The sequence below is a fragment of the Aplidium turbinatum genome, chromosome 6, assembly GCF_918807975.1.
Source record: "Aplidium turbinatum chromosome 6, kaAplTurb1.1, whole genome shotgun sequence".
NCBI classification, from domain to species: domain Eukaryota; kingdom Metazoa; phylum Chordata; class Ascidiacea; order Aplousobranchia; family Polyclinidae; genus Aplidium; species Aplidium turbinatum.
Genome location: NC_137477.1, coordinates 33,151,847 through 33,169,922, shown reverse-complemented (window position 1 = coordinate 33,169,922; position 18,076 = coordinate 33,151,847). Strand labels below are relative to the sequence as shown.

Genomic DNA, 18,076 nt, shown 5'->3' with positions numbered 1-18,076 from the left:
TGTCAATTTCTCCCCTCAATAATTCATAAAAAAATACTAAAAACAGATCTGCACAAATTTCAGTAGGCTACCGCTTTCAGTTTGGCTATGACTTGATTTTACAATTTTGGTAAAGAGATGACTTTCTGTAACTATAGACAGACAGACAGACTTGATTTTAATCACAAAGTGGTCTATTACATCATAAAGTGTTGTAAAAATTTGACGTTGATCTAAAACTATGTGCTCAGTTATAAATAAATTAACCATTTCAATAGATTATTCAGATAAATTTACATTTGATTTATATTTCTTCCTAATTCCTTTCAACACGATTATTCCTCCCTTTTAGTTAACAATTTCTCCTTACGGAGCCAAATGGCTCCCTATAAGAACCACACTGTTATAGTTGCTTAAAATCAACATTCGTATATTATGCAACAGACGGCATTGATTACATCACGCCACCAAAATTATTATTTCCATAATTAGAATGGAAATTACCATTCTGCAGCAGATTACAGCAGCACCATTCATTGTTGGCACAGTCAAAGCAACCAAACAAAACACACAAGTGTAAAATTAACTATAGTAACACAAATGAAACTAAATTTTTCACTAACTCTGGCAAATTTTTAAATAGGTCTGTGGCCCACCTCAAAATCTTTCCATGGCCCACCGGTTGAGAACTACTGGTCTAGCTATAACTAAGCTCTTCGTTCTAAATTACAGTATTTCGGATATTTCAGTAGTTGGTTTATTAATGAAATTAATTGATAATAATTAAATGTCACAATATTTTTTCTAAGAGGAATTGTGACTTCGTTGATGACGCCATGTCAATACTCCACCCAGTGTTCCCTCTAAGAAAATGTTCCAGTGCGCAATAACTTTTTTCATTGAGCATTGACATTTTACGGCTGCGGTTGCAAAGTTGCAAGTGGGTCGCGAACTTAGTGGATTGTTAGAAGCAATACCAAAGAGCACGAACAAATTGCAAACTTAATTCAAACATTACTTCTGATGCTTTAATTATTATTGTACGTTTAGTTGTTTATTTGCATTAGGCAAGAAAGACTGAATTTTTGCAATTATTCGAATAATAAAAAAATGCGCAAAAGTAAAGGCATACAGTTGTACATAAACAGTATCGGCACAAAAATAGCCAAAATACATTTGAGCACAATCACAAGTCGATACAATATATTGCGATCGGCTCGATAAAACTTGATACTCTTCTCATTTAAGAATGAAAGCAATGAGTGAAGCACAAAGAAAATCACATAGATGGCACATGGAGCATGTCGTTGTAATTTTTGAAATATTTTGATTGATACAAAGTACCAGAAAACAAACAGACAGATTTAACCACCACTCAGTAGCGGATCTAGAAATTAAAACTGGAGGCACCCAGCTTCCTCCAAACAAAGAAATATTGTAAGTAGGAATGGATTGTATAAAAGTTGATTTATGTGAAAATATAAATATAGGCTGGGAACTGAGGGCTTGCCTCCAGAAAAAAATTTACCACCATTTTTTAATTTGGTTTGGTCGCTTTTTGACTCTGATAATCTTTTTGTTTAGCCCCGCACTTTGATTGCATTTATAATAATTCAACAGATCTCAGATACGTTCTATAGAAGTTAAACTTGAAAGCTTTCTTTTAAGTTTGAAGCGTTGCCAGTGCGCAGAAATCAAATCACACTGCGCACATGGTCTGGTGTTACTGCGCAGTTGCCACCCGCACGCAACGGCTTGATCCTCCTCTGTACAGTTCTCTGTGATGGTTCTCTGTGAAAGTTCATCGCTATCGCAAATATGGAGCGCACTATTGGTAGAACGCCGGTTGTTTGCAGATTAATGCTATTTCCACTTAAAAGAACTTATACATCTTTTCGGTTTCATTATTTGTTTAGTCGAGACACTGTTGCTTGAATGGCCACTAACTGTTTACCCTAAGATGACGTGCTTCACCATCAAGTCTGACTTCCCATCACGACGTCATGGTAACAAATAATTGTTGATTGAGTAGAGTTATACTTTACTCGCGACAGACATGTCGGCCAACGCTGCATTAATTCAGGCATAAAAGTCCCTTAAACGCGGAACTTCATTACTGATAGGTTCATGATGAAATTATTGTTTTCTGGGCTTTGCCAGTTCTCATAAGAAGTCACCACGTATTAAGATCATCAAAGTATTTCAAGGATATTCGCTGATTTTACTTTCTTCTTGTTGCAGAAAAACGGTTTCGAGCAGTTTTGCATCAATTTCGTCAATGAAAAATTGCAACAAATCTTCATTGAACTTACCTTGAAAGCCGAACAGGAGGAATATGTCCAGGAAGGTATCCGATGGACTCCCATTGACTACTTCAACAACAAGATTGTTTGCGACCTCATTGAAAGCAAGGTGACATGTTCATTATGAAGGCAATTGGTTTGAAACGTAACCACGGATTGTTTCATGTACGGTAGAAATGTGTGGTGACCATAGTGATAACATATACAGGGAAATTGGTCGACATCGAAACCAGGCAAACGGGATGGCTTGGACAGTTCCAGAAGCTTAAATGGATTCTGAAAAGTTATTACAGTAGACTGCTATTATGCTGTACCGTAAAACAGCATAACTCTTCCCTGGTGAACAACTTTGCCTACAATTTGTGAGTTAAAATCTGACCACAATATGTTCTTCATGTTTTATTGGATATGTCTAACAATCATTGACGGTATCAAACATTAGCAGGCAAAGCCAATAAAACATGAAGATCATCTTGTGGTCAGACTTGAAGTCACAAAAATTTGGACAAAGTTGTCCACCCCAGCAAAGTTGTGGTTTTACGGTACCTTACCTTCTTCTGGCTTTATTCCCATATCAAGTGGGGTCGCCGATGCAGTCCTCCACGTCACTTTGTCTGCAGCATCTTCCTCCTTTACTCTCACTATTTCCATATCTGCTGTTACTCTATCGCTCCATCTTCTTTTCGGCCTTCCTCGCTTTTTTTACCAACTTCTAATTGTCTTCTTTATCCGACATAATCTTCATCTCTCCTTAAGACGTGACCCAGCCAATTAAGGCGTGTCTCAGCTTGTCTTCCAGCTCTCCAACTTGCATTCGTTCTCTGATGATTTTATTTCTTACTGTGTCCTTCTTTGTCAACCTCAAAGACGATCGCAATATTTTCATTTTTGCCACTTGCATTTTTCCTTCCTGTGTTTTCATCAGGGCTACCGTCTGCATCCCATATTCCCATACAGCATTGCTGGTCTTACCAACGCTTTATAAAGTGTCCCCTTCAGCTTTTCTGGCATCTTTCCGTCACACATGACTCCTGTTATTTTCTTCCACGCTCCCCATCCTGTTTGGCATGTCACCTCTCTGTCGCTCGTTTCGTTCTCATGGACTGTCCAACCAAGATATTTAAATTGTGATGCTTGTAACGGCACCTTACGTGAAGTCTTAAGATACATGTACCTAAAAGAGAACTGCAAAAGCTGTCGCATTTTTTCCACCCTAACAAGACAAACTATTCATCTTTTTTTATAAGACGATCGCCATCTACGCAAGATAAAGTGAGTTTGTGAAGAGATTTAGAAGCAACCATTAAAGAACACGTACATTGCAAAAGCAAACCATACCTCAAACTTTTTGCTTTAAAATATATGATGATACGGCGCAAAATATACCTTGATTATTTCATTTTGCAAAACCACATTTTGAAACATTGCGTCTGAAAAGTGGCCAATGATTGCTCAGTTTGTGGTTAATAAGCAGATGATCTCCGGTTAGTGAAAATGGATAAGTTCTCTTGTTTGGATAATACAATGCGCAAGAAAGTCGTTCATTGGCTCATCGAAATAACTTGCTGCGCGAAACATAACCCTAAGACTGAAAAGCAAAAAAATCTAAAACAAATCGCGTTTCACCTACGGGTGGTCACGGCAGCTAATCGTGCAAATAATCTAAGATCATAACTTTGTGGAATTCCAGATAGGTGAAAAAGTGAGTAAAATTATGCAAGCAAAGCCTAGCAAGCGCTCAAAAGCTTGTTGGTTTTCACTGCACGATTATTTATTCAAACGTATGCCCGGACTGAGTGGGAAAAGTCAAAAAAACTTCAGATTTACAATTTGTGGAGAAAAACTGAATGACGAATTTGGTTTAAAGTTTTGAAATCACTAAACCGAATGTTGGACAACTTAACCACCGCTTTCGATTGAATGCACACAGTTTCATGCTGGCTTCTTTTATTGTGTTTGTCGTCTGTGGCTTCCATTTGTGACTTCTGCTGTGATATTCCAAGCGACTAATTTACATCGCTTATATTTAAGCAAGCAATCGTAAGTGTACTGGCAGAGTAAGCAAGTTATCGCAGTTGATTTCCTTCCCACTGCATTTATTGCTGGCATCACTTAGAGTCTAATATCAGTCTGTATTGCTAGTCGCCAGTGGGCGTCATGTGCGTGCTGGACGATACGTGCGCAACCATGCATGCGGTCAGTGAGGGCGCGGATCAAAAATTCCTCGGGAAGCTGACCGGAGCGGTGGGCCAACATGAGCATTATCAAAGCTTCAGGTGAGTGAAGAGGGCGATCGATGCAACGTTTGAAATTATAGATGATATGAAACGCTCTCTTGTAATGTTCATTGAACAGACATTTGTTTTATTTTGTATGGCCGCCAGTTGATAAGAGTAAGTCTACATGTCATTATTTGAAAAAGATAACCGGTCTCCGCTTAAAACTGTATGATGGACTGCTGATTTCTTGTAGCTCTAACTATGTAGGTGTTTTGAATCAATACATGTATTGACTACCACAAAGCGAATATACGGGATTAAATTGCAATTGAAGAAAACTTTTTAATATGTAATCTTATATTTAGCTGCATTGTTGTTTGGATTACAACAAATCGGACTTTCTGTTAAACTCTATTGTGAAACTTACAAGATTTTTTTTACAAAAATTACAAGTTGCAAAAATTGTCTATATCTTACTGATGCTGTCCTTGAGTTGTATGTGACCATCTGTCATTGATCTCACAGCGCTGGCTTCATCATCCACCATTACGCCGGGAAAGTCTCTTACGAGGTGGATGGATTTTGTGAGAAGAACCGCGACGTTCTCTTCAAAGATCTTGTCGAGCTTATGCAGCAAAGTGAATTGTACGTTTTTATTCATCACCAACTAATTTGGTGGAGTTCAATTCGCTACGATTTGAGCCAATAGCTCACTGGGTGGTTCAAGCGTTTGTGAATATTAATTTCTTGCCAGTAGACATTTCTTTGCACTTTCAACGAACGGGGTCAAACTATGAACCTCTTGTATGGTTTCTGGCTGCTGTCAAGAATGTTAGACCGCGGAGATTTATCGATGTTTCAGTCGATGCAGCCATGTACACGTAAGTCAGGTTGTTACATCACCGGTCTGTCCTGCCGCATGTTCTCTAAAGAAATATGTCCTCGACGTTATTGCACCAAAGCAGGTTATTTGAGTATGTTGCCAGAAAGGAAACTTCACGTCCATCTGATATTCTCTTTATCTCATAAAGTTCCTTGGGCATAAACAAGTCATATGTCATGCAAGTACTCTTTGATGCTGTTTCCACCAAGTTGATTCGATGTAGTAACTATAGTGCTTCGTCAGCTGTATGACATGCTAAACATTTGCGGTGTCACCTGAATTTTTGATGTTCCTCTTTTAACTTTTTCGCTGTTAGTTTTATTAGCCAAGAACGTGGTGGCATTTTTGTAGGAAAATTCTCACGTAGATTATGATCAACAAGGTCAAACGTCATCACACGTACTTCGACTGATGTGTGTAACAATGTGTGTTCAGTGACTTCATAAGGAGTTTGTTTCCTGAGAACACGAACACCCAGAAGAGGCCCACCACCGCTTCATCCAAGATTAAAACACAGTGCAACATTTTGGTCAGCACGCTCATGAAGGTGCGTATTGAGGTTTACCTTGCAGAGCCAATTGCTAGTTAGCATGTGACAATGCAACCAATGTGTGGTGTCCTTGTTGTTGCCATCACCATACTGCACGTTTAAAGAACATTTGCTTTAGTGTTCTCCGCATTACATCCGATGCATCAAACCTAACGAGTCGAAGAAACCTCATGATTGGGAGGAGAGCAGAGTGAAGCACCAGGTTGAGTACCTCGGCCTGAAGGAAAATGTGCGTGTGCGGCGAGCTGGTTTCGCATACAGAAGGCCCTTCCATAAGTTTTTACAAAGGTAGGTGCATTTGCAAATACAGCATTATGCTTTCCGGAAGCACTCTCGTTCTTGTATATGAGATATCCAATTCATTTTTGTCCTGTATTTTGTTGATTTTCTGTTGCAACTTTCTATTACCCAAATGGTCATCAGAAAATTGTAAGGTTGTACTTTGTACTCGTCTCATAAGGCTTCACTGTCACATCAAATTGTGTAGCCGCATGATGCTGGATATCCAAGTTCATTACATTTTACGTGGTAGGTTATAAAATCTGTTTCCGTTTGTCATGAATTAAAAATTCTAAAACTGAAAGCAATCGCTGCAAGGAAAGAATCGGCCACGAGTGGGGACAAAACCTAATTTGAATGATGATGGTCGCAATACCCTTGTGTAGTTCACAAATATTGACGTGTATAACTTGTGGTCTTTAGCATAATGTAAGATTGATTGCCCTTATCAATCAACGGGTTTTGTTATGCTATACGCATGGCCCTACAAAGAAGGTCGTAGGTCCGCGTCAAAGCAATACAAATTTTTGCACACTTTATAAGGTTGTGATGTAACAAAACTAACAAAACTTTTCATCACTATCAAAAATGTGTCTTTCAATGACTTGGACTGGCCCCAGTCTTCACTGTGGTAATTTTTATTTCAATCAAAACTAAAATCTTTGACTTTATGTTTGTTTGTTTTTGACTTAACAATTTTTCCATACTCCTTGAAGTTTTGATGTATCAAATTTGGTCTAAGTGTTGCTGAAAACGCGTACGCATAATAGCAGAGAAAAGATGCAGTATTTGCATTTCTTTTTTGCTTGTTTCATAAAAATCGTAATTGAATTGCGTAACTAACATTTGCTCATGCTTGTTATCGTCGATAAAAACCGCTGTTCCCACCACAGGTACGCTATACTAACCCCGGAGACGTGGCCAATGTGGCGGGGGGACGAGAGGCAGGGCATCAAGCACCTCATGGATTGCGTCAACATGGATCCCGACCAATGGCAGTGCGGCAAAACCAAACTCTTCGTCAAGAACCCTGAATCGGTGACAGATGGATTGCGGTTTATGTGTTCATTTTTACTTTTATTTGTCTATTGGCTGCCCTGCTCATCTGATGGATTGAAATGAGCTCTGCAGCCATTACTGGAAAAGTGAATAGCCCTGATGGGCATTCAAAAGTTTCTTAAATTAGTAACGTTGCAGAAATGTAGGCGATTGTAGTTGGTGTATGTTTATGGGTAAATGACGTTGAAACAATGCATTTGAACATCACAGTTGTTCTTACTGGAAGAGATGAGAGACCGTAAGTACGATGGATTTGCTCGAGTCATCCAGAAGGCGTTTCGTCAGTTCAATGCAAGAAAGAAATACCAACAAATTAAGGAAGAAGCTTGCCAGGTCATGACGTTTGGTTAACGTTGAGCAACGGCGAAGTGAGGTTGTTAAACCTGATAGTGATTGTAATCCACAAAACTTTACGTTTCACCACACGCTTTTCCATTAGTTGGCGTTCATGGGTGGCTTTTCACTATGAACAGCATTATGAAATTAAGATGGCCTATCCACGAACTGTGTTATACAAAAAAAAGATAGAACAGTAAGAGATGGCCTAGGGCCGTGATATGGTGGGCTATCTGTACCTCTTGACAATTTTTCTTGCTCCATTTCTGCTGAGTAATTGGCGACCATGTTTCACTTCCTGTCAATCCACCGAGAGAGTGAACCATTTGTACAATTTTATCATGGAACTTCAAGATTTCATGATAGTTGTGTCTACGAAGTTGACAGGTTGAAATTGGTCGACACATGGCTTGCGTGCGTTGTAACTGTCAACTCATCATTAGGTTGTCTACGGCAAGAAAGAACGACGACGCAACAGTTTGAACCGGAACTTTGTCGGCGACTATATTGGTCTGGACAGTCACCCCGAACTACGTCAGTTTGCCGGGAAACGAGAAAGGATAGAGTTTGCTGACACCGTTGTCAAATACGACAGAAGGTTTAAGGTGAGGTTCCTCATTTTGAGTTATATGAACAAAAATGTCAATGGCGCAAACCCCGCGATACTCTTCCGATGCACCTTTTATGATTTATATACAATTGTACATGTTTTTTCAATGATGGCCCCTGGTGTGTTGATGCAGACGACAAAGCGAGATCTGATGCTATCCGCCAAGAACATCTATTTGATCGGTCGCGAGGTGGTCAAGAAAGGCCCTGAGAAGGGTCAGATCAAAGAAGTCTTGAAGCGACAAATTGACCTTGAACAGATCCGAGCCGTCTCCACCAGGTGGGTATCGTGACGAAGGAACGTTTCCAATAAAAAAAAAATTATCGGTTTTCATTGTTTGAAGTGACAAGCTGAATTAATCGTTTCTAATTTTTAGTTTTAAAACGCGCTGTTTTTATTGTCAATGATTAAATATTTAAAGCATTGATAGAGAGTTTGCTTTGTTGAACCATAGACAAACAAGCTAAAGTAACCTTATTGGGTGTAACATAATGTATTACACACAAAATTTTTTTTTATATGTAATACATTTATGTTAAACCAGATAAGGTTACTTTGTTTTGCTTGTCTGTGATTTATTATCAAATTCTATTCAATATTTATTGTTTGTTATTCAATTTTTTAAAGTATTTGTTATAAATATTCTGTTTGATCAAGGAATATGAAGACACAGATCTGAAAATTCTATGACTGTTGATTCTTGAGATAGATGGCAATTTTTGGTACGGCCACATAAACTGTAGCTAGTTGCCTAAACTGGAGGCAACTCTCCAAATTCAATTTGTTTGGTGGTTTTGGTCATTGTCATTTTGAGAATATAGCAGATGTTTTTTTATATGAAAAAAAAATCATTTGTTTCACTTCTAGCTCAGTGCAGCATTCTTCTTCTTCAATTGTCTTGCCTGAACCAGGCATCGATCTCCTCAGATAAATTATTAGACCAAATATTCCTATTATATGTTGCATGGATGATTGTTTCTGTCTTGTTAAATTGTTTCAGATGAGTTTGTCTGCCAGGTGCCCGCTTTCCAAAAATTTTATCAGTTAAAGAGAGATGCTCCAGTTTTTGCTTTCTTATTACATGGCTGAGAAATTTATATTGTCTGGTTTTCATATTTTTTAACAGAGATCTGGTTTGGTTCACTTGGTGTAGAATTTCTTTATTTGTTTTCTTTGCCAGCCATGAAATGCGTTGCATTCTACGGAAGCACCACATTTCAAAAGCACTAATTTTTGTTGAGATATTCCAGGTTTCAGAGTTGTAATAAAGCTTTTAATCGAGATTTTGCGTTGTTTTTCTCTATTTGTTTTTGTAGTCGCGTACAGATAACTTTGTTAAACGTTTATTGAACCTTCCAGCCCATACCAAGACGACTTCTTCGTCGTTCACGTGACTAATGACTACGACTCGGTGTTGGAGTCGATGTTCAAGACTGAATTCCTTCACGTCCTTTCCAAGAAATACGAGGCCAGGGCCAAGCGCAAACTCGACATCAACTTCAATGACAGGTAAGACCACCACCGGGTAGCAAATTATTGCGCTTCTAATTTTGTTAGCTGGAGAGGATGCTAGAAATCCACTTTACATGTTTTGATCCACACCGGTTGATGTTTGGTTCCTGCGCAACTTTCATACTGTAGTGCTGCAGTCGTTTCCGCAGAAGCACGTTTTTAGTCACACACACGTGTTGCTTCAACAATCTTTTCACTTTTTTATTTCATGAAAGCAGTAGCGGTTTGCTACCATCAAAGCACGTGTTCTCGAACTCGTTGCCACTATTGCTTAGACTAGCGGAAACTGTGAAATAAAATTTGCATCTTTGAACAAACTTCTTGGACTTGTTTGATTTTCAATAAGTTTGTTTCAGGATTGACTTTGCCGTTAAGAAGGAGGGTTGGGGGGGCGGTGGCACCAGACAAATTAATTTCTCTCACGGAACGGGCGATGTCCCAACTTTAAAGCCATCCGGCAAACTTCTTAATGTTGCAGTCGGCTCTGGGCTGCCTAAGAATTCAAGTAAGTTGTTTCTCTTAACGCGTTAATTTTGTTCACGATGTCAAAAGCGTTCCAATTAGAGATGTACCGATATATCGATATCGGCCATTTTTTAAATCGGTTTCGGCTAAATTTGGCCGATGTTGTGGCCGATACTGAAAATGTTAAGAAACGCATTTACTGCGAATTTTACGCAGTCAGCAAAGATGTAGATTTTTGAAGTAGTAGGCTAATATTAACGTCACACTGATGTAGAATAATGACAACCAGTTTTAATATCTCAATCATGACTTTTTACTCGCACCCTTTAACCTTGTTACTCGCATTAATTCTTTCACTCAAACAAAAGGTTTTATTTCAGCAGTTTTGCGTTGCTCGATTCTAAAACTGTGAAGGAGGCTCATTTATCCAATATGTATCATCTGTGTTTCTTTTTTACTCTCAACGGCGCATAAAACTAGTAAAAGTTTTTCCTTCGTACGACGTCATGAAATTGTATCTCGAATGGGCGTAAAGACTTAACATCATCTCAACATTTTATCGAATCAACAAATTTGATTGTCATAAGTGGTTTGGTATGTACAAAATAGATTTGTGGTCCCATTGATTTAATTTCGAGTGATTAGACTCGTTTTCAAATTATTTCTTTAAAACGGCACAACTCTAGTTGCAATATTTTTCAGCTGCATCCGATGACGCCATTGCCTCGTTGCAATGAACAATAGCAGCTATTCATTTCTTTCTAAAAAGTTTCAACAGGTTATGAACTCATCGATGTTTTTTTGTTTAACAAACAAACAAAAGCTCATCGGTGATAACTTTAATAGAATGCAGATTTTCATTGAATATGTAAAACTTGGTACAATGACCTATTCGTTGCTTTTGATATTCTATTACTTTGCACCCGCTCTTCAGAATGAAACAGCAGTAGGCTAGTCCTTGAAATGTTTAGTTTCCGCTCTTTAAATCTGTTGTTATCATCAGGACCGGAAGTTAGGAATGTGATGAGAAATGGGGGAAGAAACCGTGCACCCCAGAGCAGAGGAGGCTATGCACCCCAACAACAACAGAGTCGACGAACTGCTCCTAGTATACCACCAGGAGGGGGTAGAGGGCCTCCCACGCATCACGCGCCTCCTTCGCAGCAACGGCAGCAGGCCCCTCATCCCCCCCATAACGTATCCTCCTACAACACTGACCAGGGTCGAGGTAGGTTGATCATTTGCAAACGTTTTGAATTCATACAAAACTACCGTTAATGTCAAATGAAAATACCTACTTGAAACTATTCCCCAAACTTTGAATATGCCGATTGTGCTAGAGCTTGAACTCTGTATGCAGTGGTTTACGTTTTTCCAGCTTATTTGTTGTCTTCCATTATTATTCCGATCATTATTTACTTGCGCATGTTGCACTTAATTAATGGAAATTATCTTTACGTGGTAGGCTACTATAGTACCATATGGTAGTAGGTAGTATACAGTTAGGTTACGCATGGACAATCACTTTTTTGGGTTTGTTTGAAGTTATTCACTTAAAAAAAACAGCCCACCCACAAAACTACAACCCTGGTTACACTGGATCGACTAACTGTAATGGTAAGTTGCGAGTCAGTTTATTCACAAAATATTAAATGCGAAAAATTACAAAGCTTACGATTTGAAGCAACTACGTTTTTGTACTGTAGTTTAAAGTTACAGTAAATACTGAAACGTTGGGTGTTCATCGAGATGAAATTAAGGGCAAAGGTATACATACTCAAGTCATTAAAATTTCTGCTTATTATTTTCCGTGAAGGCTTTCGCATGTACCTTTCGCTTGTTGAGTGAGTTCAAGTGTGTGAATTCAGTTGCATTTCTTGAAGATAGCCGCATCATGCAATGGAAGCACGAGTAATGGATTGCGTCAGCACATACAAACAACTCCCGTTTGCTTATTTATAATCTGCAGCAACCACGTGATACTGCGAGCGTCTTTCTTGAAACTTTTTGATATGAAGTAAATTGAAACAGGCCTGGAGTTCGAAATCGGTTCCGACAGCGGCATGTTCCTGGCAGTTTCACATACTTGCAGAGGGTTTGAACTTGTGACGCATGGTCAGTTTCCAAGATTGAAAGATTGAAGTTTCTGTTTGTCGTTGTCTGCGAATTATTTCATCCACTTTTCGCATACTTGTAGAGACTTTTAAAGCAGGACCGTTGCCGAGATTGACAGAGTGAAGTTTCCGTTTTTTGTTGAAATGTTGTTGCCTGGGAATTTTTCCATCTACTAGTTGCTGCTGAATGGAGAGCATTCCTAAAATGCGTTGCTCAAGCGCACACCCCGAGAGTCGAACCGCTTTAGGTTTCTTCGTGTAGAAAGTCGAGCGGTTGATCACTGAGCTACGTGACTTATAATTATACAAAGCTTTGGTAGAGAGTTCTATTTGTTGAATTACAGACAGACAGACAAAGTAACTTTAACGGGTTTAACATATTTTATTACACAAAGAAATACAACATAATTAAAATAAATTCAATGGTTTTCGACACGTACTTGTGTCCTCATCAGGAATTACTTTATATTTGCAATATACATAAAATCAGAATTATAAGATAAATCTGACTATGCGCTAAAATTGTAACGACACTCCGGACTGAAAGGCACAAACACAACAAGTGATACAAGAATGATTACAAGTAAATTCAAATCACAAGAGGTGTAAAATACAAGCATGTGACAACAATTAGAACACACGCACATGGAAAGACGATCCACAGGCAAATAACTGCCTGTTGAAAGACGGTATATTAAGCTTGATTCTTAGGGCTTCCATGATCTTGGTCGGGTGCGCAGATCTGCCTCGAGAGATGATTTCGAATCGGTCGATCGAGACATTGTCAGTGCACGTGACACAAGAGGCGATGTGCTCTTTAATTGCATTTTGAGTTGTTAAATTATAATTATATCCGAACAAATAATCCTAATATCAACCATCGTGCATGATCCGGGTTCATTGAACATTTATTTTGAATTAAGTCATACCAGTCCACTCACCATCATGTGGTGACCGATTTTCCCTTCCATATACGGTCTTAAAAACAGTGGCAATACGATACAACACGAAGTTTATTTTGAGACAAATGATGAGCTTGTTCTGGCGTAGTTAATAACGGCAATGGAGCTGCCGCAGCAAAGGCAAACTCCATTCGATTTTGATCATATTCAAATGTACAATTTGAGGTTAAGAATTTCTGTTCCTGAGGTCAGCCGAAGGTAGAAACCAAAATCTATTATTTTGTACTATTTTTAAATCATTTACAGTATATTGCTACACCTCATCGCGGTTTAGTAGAATATGTATTTGTAACAGTAAATAACAATAACTTGATTTTCACCAAATTGACCTTTTTTTTCTCACCTCTCATTTCTCTCAGTTGCATTTTTAGGACTTAGTTTGAAAAAACTTTTTAGTTATGTTCATGGACGTCTTTAATCTTTTTGTTGCCATTGAATCTGGTAATGAAACCTACGAATTGATTCAGCAACTATGGAACACGTCACCGAGCTTAACACCGACGCTTGTCCTAGTCCAGCATGCTTTGTTTTGTTTCAACAATCAATGTTATATAACCTTTCGCATGCACTTCCCGCTTGAAGGGATATGGCTTACTGGCTTCATTATACTGGTTCAGTTTGCAATGTTTTATATTAACACTTTTTGTTGTTTCATTTCTTGCATGTTCGTTGCTTGCCATCTTCGAACCATTTCACAACCGCAGTGTTTTCAATAGTCTCACACCAGCAGCCCCAACGTGCCCCCGCCCCAAGGCCTAGTGGTAACCAGCCTCGCCCTCAGATTAGGGGACACAACGGGCCAGCCCCCGGCCGCGGTAGACCACCAGCGCACCAAAATTATGCTACTCCCGCGAGTAGAGGCCGTGGACGTTCAGGTAAGTTGTATTGGCGAATTGCCAGAAAACGTTTTGATTGGTTGAACGTGAGAGACGTTGACGCAAAATAAAGCCACTTGCAGAAGTTGCAGTGATGTACATTCCTGAATATTTCTGTTGAGAATTTGATTTGGTGAACTAATGACGCGGTGAAGAGGTAGCATGCTGAAATTTATAACTTCAACATAGCTTCTAACCATTGCCTTTAAGCTGTTTTGGGGTGTTTGAAGTTTCTTTGCTGCAAATACTTAACATGCTGTGAGTGATTTATAACTGACTCTGTCATCACTTCTAAGCTTCTCAAGTAGATGTCTAACGAATGCTAATTGTCTTTGCCGCAAACTACATAATGAATAATATGGCAGGTTCCATTTTACAACATAGTAGTGGTAGTGGCTGTGTTTGATTACTAAAAGCAACTTGTTGTACAGGGTGAACAGAAAGTCCTTGTACCAACTTTTCAACGATTCATCAATAGAAAATAAATACAATTTTATCGAAAAGGTATCACAATGAGAGCTTACAATACTAGGAATAAATTTCTTTATTTTCAATGTGGCCGCTCTTCACTTGGATAACTCTCAATTCTTTGTCGGAAGTTTTAGACCGAGGCACGTAGCTCATCCTTGGGGTATTTTGACCCATTTCCGTAGGACTGATTGCTTCAGAGCATCAACACTTGAGTGAGCAACGAAACAGGCCTTTGCCTCCAATAACGACCACACACAAAAGTCCATGGGATTTAAATCAAACGATGAAGGAGGCTACATTTTCTTGCTCCAGAATCTTGGAAGATGACGTGAGCACCAGTCATGAGTCTTTCTTGGGGTGTGGGATGTTGCACCATCTTGTTGGAATGTGAAGGTCTGATCTTTGTAGTGTTTCATCATCTCTTCAAGGACTGGAACCAAAATATCGTTGATGTAGCGATCTGAATTGATTTTAACTCCTTGTTTCACGAAAATCAAAGAGCCTTTCAAGTTTTGGAGATGGCGGCCCACACCATGACAGAAGACATTCTGGTTATTGAAGTGAGCTTCAATTGTGAAGAGTTTTTCGTCTGAAAAAGTAATCTCTTGCCCTCCCATGCCTGCCTTCAGTTCTCTGAGAAGAGTCTGCACTCTTTCAAGTCTCTTTTGCTTTCAGAGAGGTGTAAGGAACTGCCATTTTTTTCATCTTGTAAGACAACTAAAGATCCTTTTCCACAATGGTTCTCATTGAAGTGTTGCTCACATTCATGTCTTTGGCCATTTGACGGATGAATCTGTTTGGCTGTCTCCTCACCTTTTCTGACAGACTTAACCACTTTCTTTGTTTGAACAGTGCGAGGTCTTTCACTCCTAGGATGATCTTCAGATGTACCAAGTTCCATGAATCTATGCACAACGTGGTAAACGGTAGATTTGGCAACTTTTAAGAGCTGAATGATGACTTCTCTTTGTCTCATTTTAGACCTTACAATTAATGCTTCCAATTAAACCTAAATTTCAACACAACGGAAAATCCCTGTCCTTCTGTCGGGAACCAAGGTATCTTGGGGTGACACTGGACAGATCGCTCACATACCGCCACCATTTGGTGCCACTATGCAAAAAACTGTCATCCCGTGCTACTCAAACGCCTGGCAGGTTCCAGCTGGGGGGCGAGGGCTGACACTTTGCGTATAGCTGCCTTAGCCCTTGTCTACTCTTTAGCAGAGTACTGTGCACCTGTTTGGTGCCGCAGTGCTCACTGCTGTAACATCGACACTGCCATAAACAGCGCCCTACGCACAGTGACCAGATGCCTGCGTCCCACACCATTGGACAATCTCCCCATTCTCGCTGGCATCTAACCCGCTGAGCTTAGTCGCGAAGAAGCCACTCTGTCCCTCGGTCGACAGGCACTGGAGCCTAACCACCTTCTCCACCACAAGATCTTTGCTCTCCCAAACGAGCACCCCCTCGACTGAAATCAAGACACCCATTCGTGCCAGCCGCTCAACTTCTGATCAACGAAGCTGATGAACAAGACATCTCTGCGGCTACTTGGGCAGACCTTAAATGGAACTCTGAATGGAAGTCAAGCACAACCAGACTCTATTCGTTCATACCCGACGCCGACACACGCTCCATTGGTTTAACACTACAAAGACAGGCATGGGTGCGCCTCAACCGTCTCCTTACCGGCGTCGGGCTTTTCCGCTCAGCTATGCACCAATGGGGAATGGCTTCCTCCTCCTGTGAATGTGGTGCCGAGGAACAGACCGCAGACCACATCATCAATGACTGTACCATCTTCAAGCCACCTAACGGAGTGGAAAGTCTGCCCGTCATGGATGATGAAACCATTAAAGACTTGGTGCTCTCTAACAGCCTTTTAGTGTAGTCCGAGAACATTGTGAATCTGGGGTGGTAAAAGGATAGATCTTCGGCCCAGAGGCTCACACGACCACGACGACGAGACCTAAATTTTAGAGGGTTTAGCAAGATATTTAGCATATTAAAAGGCATATAAGTGACATTCAACAATAAATACTATTAATACTACAAAAGATGCTCAATGTCAAGCAAAAAGCCAAGCAGAGCAAATTACATCAAATATAGTTATTATTCTCTAAACCTCTACAACCTGTTTCGCCTTGAAGGTCCTTATTCAAATGGAATATATTCTATAATATAGAACAGGGCTTCTCAAACTTTTTTGCTCGCGACTCCTTTTAATCTCCTAAAATGCTTCGCGGTCCCTTACGATTAAAACGACGAACAGTGCGAAATGTTTGTGATATTTAACAATTTATCGTTTTTAGTTCAGTTTGTTTTTATTTATTTTTGACCATAACAACGAACTCTATGGGCAGCTTACAAGAAACAAAACAAAAAAGCAAACGCATTTATTCAGTGTGAACAAAGCGAGTCCAGCCGTGGCGCAGTGTTTGTTAATGCAGGGCTCAAGGCGGTTTCAATGTTGTTTAGGCTGGAACGGTAGACGAAGTAAGAACATTTCAGATAAATCATTTTGAAATTTTTGTTTCCAGTTGTTTAATTTTTTGATGAACGCATCAATTTTAGATTTCCATGCAAAATATTGATGTTTTCTCATAGGAGGGACAAATTAACTTCGTTTAGTTTTTCAATCAAATCTGACAATTGGCATAATTTCAAAAGCTAGATGTCATTGCGAAAATGGTGGACCAAGGCTGAATTTTATTCTGTTGGAAAAATCACGATTTCGGTGTTCAACGTTAATTGGCTAGCCATTTCAAAGCGTTGACTTTTGAAAGCCACCTCACTTCACGATGCAGTAAAAGAGTTTTTAACTCTGATCTCATGTCACCTCATAAATTTTGAAAAATGCGGGCAGCCTATTGAGTGAGCGACTTTAAAGTTAATTAATAACTGTCATTAGCCTACCTTGCATTAGCCTACCTTGTGCAAATTGGTATACTTTCTGCGACCCCAGAAGTTCGTTGCGCGACCCCTTAGGGGGTCGCGACCCCCAGTTTGGGAAGCCCTGCATTATAGACTATGATTTTCTATTTGAATAAGGACCTTCTGATGATCCTCCTTTTAGAGTGAAACAGGCTGTAGAAAGGTTTTTGAAGTAATAACTACATCTGATGTAAGTGACATTTAATATGTTTTATAATAAAATGAAAAAAAGTCCAAGAACTTTCTGTTCACCCTGTAATGTATTGGCTGGCTCACTTATTAACTTTCCCTATTTACAGCTCTCCTTTCTTTTTGAGAAGTTTCTTTGCATTCCAGGAGAGCAGCGGTCACCCACCAGTGCTCTGCCTAATCTACCTCAGATGGGCCAGCAGAGCAGAGCACGTGCCCCAAGCACCACAACCAATCAGATGGCAGATTTCATGAGAACTCCGGATGCTGGAGCCGCCGGGTAAGCCCTAGCACATCGTTTTGAACTTTACAAAGCAAATGTTTGCAAGTT

At 39.7% G+C, this 18,076-nt stretch overlaps 1 protein-coding gene across 5 annotated transcripts in view; it reads left to right on the top strand.

The window, feature by feature from the left end:
* LOC145772340 (unconventional myosin-Ie-like) overlaps positions 1–18,076 on the top strand; it is a 46,328-nt gene that overhangs the window by 24,791 nt on the left and 3,461 nt on the right. For 3 of the 5 annotated variants that reach the window (XM_082584216.1, XM_082584214.1, XM_082584218.1), the window contains 14 exons: positions 2,221–2,391; positions 4,425–4,558; positions 5,027–5,146; positions 5,820–5,931; positions 6,053–6,222; positions 7,107–7,251; positions 7,483–7,605; positions 8,052–8,213; positions 8,352–8,497; positions 9,578–9,727; positions 10,087–10,235; positions 11,199–11,423; positions 13,976–14,146; positions 17,893–18,025. In XM_082584216.1, the coding sequence (XP_082440342.1) occupies positions 2,221–2,391; positions 4,425–4,558; positions 5,027–5,146; positions 5,820–5,931; positions 6,053–6,222; positions 7,107–7,251; positions 7,483–7,605; positions 8,052–8,213; positions 8,352–8,497; positions 9,578–9,727; positions 10,087–10,235; positions 11,199–11,423; positions 13,976–14,146; positions 17,893–18,025 (2,111 nt within the window). The remainder of the gene's footprint in view (positions 1–2,220; positions 2,392–4,424; positions 4,559–5,026; positions 5,147–5,819; positions 5,932–6,052; positions 6,223–7,106; positions 7,252–7,482; positions 7,606–8,051; positions 8,214–8,351; positions 8,498–9,577; positions 9,728–10,086; positions 10,236–11,198; positions 11,424–13,975; positions 14,147–17,892; positions 18,026–18,076) is intronic. The other 2 variants (XM_082584215.1, XM_082584217.1) reach the window with 2 other exon arrangements.